This window comes from Melanaphis sacchari, unplaced genomic scaffold, assembly GCF_002803265.2.
Source record: "Melanaphis sacchari strain LSU unplaced genomic scaffold, SCAv2.0 Contig27_pilon_pilon, whole genome shotgun sequence".
NCBI lineage: Eukaryota > Metazoa > Arthropoda > Insecta > Hemiptera > Aphididae > Melanaphis > Melanaphis sacchari.
Window position 1 is genome coordinate 2,238,865 of NW_020271152.1, and position 5,792 is coordinate 2,244,656.

Below are 5,792 nucleotides of genomic sequence, written 5' to 3' on the forward strand. Positions count from 1 at the left end.
CTTTACGAACACTCATAATCGGTGCAGTATAATGCGGAAATGTACAATGTTGTTTACAATAAACAAAAAAAAAAAAATCCTAAAGTATATTCGCTGATCTCGTATAAGTAGATATACTGCAGTAAGTTGAATATTATAATATTTAGGTACTACACAGCACAAATTATTCAATTACCCGAATGAGTATAATGATATAATATAATTACATTCTGTAGGTACGTACTTAAACTATAATTTAGGAACTCTGAAACCGAAACGCGTAACTACATAATATACCTATTATATTCCCTGCATTAAATTTATATTTTATATTTCACTAAGGCAGAGAAGTCTGTACCTACCTGTACAGTTATTGTTGTGAAAAATAAAACAAAATAATTTAAAAAACAGCGTACCTACCTATACATTGTTCTGATAAGAGTTGAAAAAATGTTAAATTTGATCTAAACAAAGATGAATTATTGACAAGCCGTTTTAATCTTTATAAAAATTAATTTGAAAGTGAAACAAGACTTTTAAAGACTCGTATGTAACAAAAATTCCGGTACAAACCTAACACAGATTTTTCGTTTTGACTATTTTGGTAAGATAAGTCGAAATGGTATTGACTACTGAGAAAATGTATACGCAACACAAGAAAATTTTAACAGTATTTTCCATAATACCAGTTAAGAGTGCATCATATGAAAAAGTATTTTCAAAGCTTATACATATTAAAACTAAGCTTCGTACAACGATTGATTTTAAATATTAATAATACTCTTATTCATAAACAATGTTAGTACCTAATATTTATATACCTACCTAATACCTATATCTATTTTTTTTTTTTGTAAATATAAATCCATAATAATGAAAAGTATCATCTAAAATCTATGACGGAAACTTATTTTTATTTATCTTGTCCATAGACCCTATAAGGTATATGGTCTTGTTTCATAGTTGTTATCAAATTGTTATCAACTGTATGATAAAAGATAACAATCCGCTAATTTATTCATGACATTCGTGTGACTGATCTATGGATATTGGTATTTTAAATTTAATGTTTTGTACGTTAAAACATTAAAATAATATTTTAATTTTTATATTCCGCAATAATAAACATACAAACGATATTATACACCATTTTTGATTTATTTACAACGGAAATGACAATGGATCAGAAAACATTCGATGAGGCTGTGAACGACACCATGGATTTATTAGATATGAGTTATTCTGAGGCATTAAAAGATACAATCAGTCAGTTTCAGCAATTGGTGAGTTTCATTTATGATTCATTGGTTAGAAATGTTATTATTTTATTGTAACAAAATTGTTTTAGGGAATGGACATGACCGGAATAAAAATCGACATAGAAAAGGCCACAGACCCACTGTCATCAGCACTTTTAAAATTAAAAACTTATTATGAAACACCCTTATGGGATGAATCAATAAAGGAACAGATTGTGAGTAATCTTTCGATTGTTGAAAAACATTGCAAAACACAGGATGGTCGCCGTTTATCTAAATTGAGTGGTGCTTATAATATTATCTGTGGATATCTGGAAAGACTTGCTGAACTTGATGTTGATCAAAAAGCACAATTTATTAAGGCGTTTGATTCACTCCTTGGAGGTAATTTATGTTTAATACAATTTATTAGGGTTATGGTAGTTAAATAAACTTTTTTAGGTATGAAAGTAAAATTTATTAAGATATTAACATTCAGAATGACCTTAAATGTATGTTATTACAGATCAATAAATTGAAATATTTTGTTACAATTTTCATTTGTGTTCTCATACCAATCTCAACTTATAAGTTACTTCTACATATTTAATACATCAAATTATAACTATTGCAGGAGGACAAGTTGTGTATGGTAAAGCATTAGACATAATGGTGGAATTATTGAAGAGCACTAAAGACGAAAAAGTGTTATTAGCTCTATTATCCTGGTTCAAAACAATTAGTGAACTTGAAGATGAAAGAGAGGTAATTATAACATAAAAATAACCATATTGTAATATTTTCTATGTAATTTTGTTTTTATTAATATCTAAATTTATAAAATATTAAAAAAATATATTCTTATTCAGAAAATATATTTTCAGGAACTTAGAATTATTGGTATAGGCGATATTATGAAAGATATTTTACAATCAAATTCTTCAAATGAAACTGTGATTATTGCAACTTGCCAGTTGATTAGAGCCCAACTACGTGAAGATAATTGTAGTGGAGATTTCTCTAATGCTGGGGAACGATCACGACTTTTTGGTTGTGAATTATTGCTACCTCTACTTCAATTATTAAATGGTTAGTTAAACATTTAAGCATATCCAAAATGTATTGTTAATAACTATTGTGGTAGAATACAAAAAAGTGTATTTATAATTTGTATTTATTGTTGCTAATTATAAAATATGTAATTGTTCAAATCAAAAAGAAAACATAGTTTATACATATTACCTATGTTAAAAATGTTCCAAGCTAAATTTGCCGCTATTTGTCTAATCATTTAAAAACTTTTTTTTTAAATATTAACTACAAACTTATATATTAAAAATGAATTATGAGTTTAAAATATTTTTTATTTATTTTAGATGATCAAATAATTGAGTTAGAAGAAGTAACTAGTGAAATATTCTTTACTTTAGCAACTATTATTGTTCGTTTCGAATTTTGTCGTAAATTTAATGAATGTGGAGGCTTGTTAAGACTTAAATTAGCCATGGACCGTCATTGCACAATGGTACACATTATCATTGAGCATACTATACCCAATGATAGTATACAGTGCAGCAAAACTTCCTCCCTAGTTTCAGCATGGCATTGTACAACTATTAATGGTCATAAAATAATGAAAACTGCGTCTGTTCATACAGATGAATGAAAATCTTATGCTACAACAGATTTCAGTCATAACTATGACAAGGAAAAACAAGCAATGTGGTGTTACTGTGAAAACCTGTGTTTGTATATTCAAGTCTGTAGCTGCTGTCCTGCGCTCATTTCATACTCAGTTTAAACTTATTTCTCACAAGCAATTCCAGATCAGAAATTGATTATATTGTTAGTAAAAAAACTTTAAAGCACAGAATCTATTATCACTTTATCAGAAATAGAGGTGGATAAATGGACTAGGGAAGATATTTTGCTGCACTCTATATTATTTAATAATATTAAAATATATTGACTATTTGATGTCACAAAATATAATCTGTTCTTAATTCTAATTATAGAGATTGAATTGTCAGGCATTTAAACTTCTTAAATCACTAGCTGGAGATGATATTGTGAAAGATGATATCAGAAAAGTAGGATTTTTCCCACTCATATTATCAGTCTTACAAAGACATATAGTAAGTAAACTTCTTCAGTAAAAAGTTTTAAATTAACCCATTTTTGTTTTTATAGAACAACAAACAACTATGTATTGATGCAATGAAATTATTGACAGCTTTAACATTACGCTCTCCACAAAACAGCGCTGAATTGACACAATTAGGTATTGCAGAACTCATTGTTCAGGCAATGAAAGTGCATTCAAATGATGACAAACATCAGGTATTTTATAAAAAAATATATAAAATTTAATATTAAATCTAAAATAAATTTTGATTTACATAGACCATTATTCAGAATGTTTAACAAAATAATAAACACATTTATAGTAGAAACAAAAATTATTTAAATTTAATATGAACCAAAGTAATCATCATAAAATACTTAGTGTATCTTAACTTTACTTTAATACTGCAATAGTTTTTATTATTTAAAGTACATAGTATATTGAAAGATATTCATTTTTCATTTTGTGTTTTGCCTCAAATATCATAAATCAGACTATCTATAAATTCCATTTGACATCTGTGTTTATGTCTTTATAATATCCACTTTTATTTTCTATTTAATAACTTAAAATAGGATGTTTGTTTATATTAAATAGTAATTATTATTTTCTTTAGAACAATAGATTTTTGTTTATTTTGCAGAAACATGCTTGTACAGCTGTCCGAAATATAGTTTCAAGGAACCGTGAACTAGCCTCAGAGTTTTTGGCACATAATATTGAAAGTATAATTGAAAAAATTATAAGTCAATATAAAAATTGTGAATTTGAAGCTAAAAGTGCCTTACGAGATCTAGGTTTAGATGTTAGCTTTAAGGAACAATGGACTGGTACTGGACAGAATTTATCATCATAAATTTATGTTATTTAAGTTAAAAACCACTGTTCAAATTCCAATAATTATTAATTAACATAATTTTTCCTCCACATTAATTACAATAACTTTACTAATTTTTGTTACTTTTATATTGATTTTAATAAATAATTGTTACACTAAAATTTCTTATATTTTGCTTTATGTTTTATCATGCAATTTGTATGTGACATTAAAAATTAATTAAAATAATAAAAAAAAAAAACACTCTAAATAATATACCTATGCATAAATTAAAAATATAATTTGTAATGATATATTGACCAAATTTTCTTAAAAATTTAAATCTATTTCATCAATTTTTTATTTGAATCTTAGCCATTCGTATCATATTAATAACATTAGCATAATTTCCTACCTTACTTTCAACCACTTTGTTTGCTTATTGTTTATTACTATATTATAAACTTTATGCTTTTGAATTTAAATAAATTTATAAATTTAACATTCATTGTCTATTGTAATGTTTATAAACACATTTACAAACATATATATCATAGCATGTATTTACAAAGCAATAAAATGTGTTTCTATAATGTTTTAATGTATAATACTTGAGTGTCTGAAATTAATAATAATATGATTTAAATAACAATATTAATTAAGGTTCAATAAATTTGAATGCAATTTTAATAAAACCCTGTATTGTGTGATAACAGCAATAATTGAAATTATATTTGTTAATATATTCACATTAGATAGATGATACAAATATCAAAAATTTAAATTTAAATTTTTATATTTATGTGTATGTGTTTTAAAATAATAATATTACATAAATCATTTTAATATGAATTCAGTTGCATATAAATACTTTTTCATAGTTTAAAAGTTGAGTATTAGACCATAATTAATATTATGCACACTACGATCAAAAATTTGTTATTATTTCTTAAGTAATTGAAAATTAAAATGTAGTGAACTATTAACTAAAAAAATAATTGGCAATACTCATGTTTTTTAAACAATTTTTTTACTAAAAGCTGTGTTATTGCAGTATACTTGGCAGCGCACATATAACAGTTAAATATATTTAACACTTAGCAGTGGAAATAAAATTCAACAAAGTAAAGGAATATTCCAACAAATTTAGATGTATTTTAAGTGTGCTTTTTATGGCGGTTTTCCCAAATTTTCCTTGGTAAATAATAATATGAATTATTACCTACTAATTTTGTTAGATTACTATTCACATGGCTATTCACTACATATCTTTAGTTTGTTTTACTATTATTTTAAATTTATACCTATTATATATTGCAAAATTAAGTACTTATTTTTAACCTAATTAAATAGTAAATACATTAAAACTTAAATGCTTACTAATTATTTGTTCTCGCAAATTTTTGTTATTCTAATTGGATTGATTGTAAAAATTATTTGATTTTTGAATTAATTTATTTTAATGAAAAACCTCCAACTATTACAAATAACTGTTAACATGAAGATTTTTAATTAGTATTCACATGTTTGTATGATAATATTAAATTGTGTTCTTAAAAGTAATAGCTTTAGATATTTGAAATTAACTAAAAGATTAATCTTGACACTCCTGACCTTGTGTATCAATAATTAA

The 5,792-nt window shown here is 25.1% G+C and overlaps 1 protein-coding gene across 1 annotated transcript; it reads left to right on the plus strand.

Moving 5' to 3' along the window:
• The first annotated feature begins 1,047 nt into the window (after positions 1-1,047).
• Positions 1,048-4,265, plus strand: LOC112595440 (armadillo repeat-containing protein 6 homolog). Its single transcript, XM_025340663.1, has 8 exons — positions 1,048-1,262; positions 1,328-1,622; positions 1,852-1,982; positions 2,102-2,306; positions 2,594-2,742; positions 3,233-3,352; positions 3,408-3,557; positions 3,986-4,265. The coding sequence occupies exons 1-8, from the start codon at positions 1,152-1,154 to the stop codon at positions 4,196-4,198; spliced, it is 1,374 nt and encodes a 457-aa protein (XP_025196448.1). The 5' UTR covers positions 1,048-1,151; the 3' UTR covers positions 4,199-4,265.
• Positions 4,266-5,792: the final 1,527 nt, after the last annotated feature.

Bases quoted from the DNA above. Each gene is read 5' to 3' on its own strand.
- LOC112595440 (XM_025340663.1), top strand. From the start codon at position 1,152: ATGACAATGGATCAGAAAACATTCGATGAGGCTGTGAACGACACCATG. The intron at 1,263-1,327 runs GTGAGTTTCATT...AAATTGTTTTAG, and splicing joins TCAGTCAGTTTCAGCAATTG to GGAATGGACATGACCGGAAT. The intron at 2,307-2,593 runs GTTAGTTAAACA...TATTTATTTTAG, and splicing joins TCTACTTCAATTATTAAATG to ATGATCAAATAATTGAGTTA.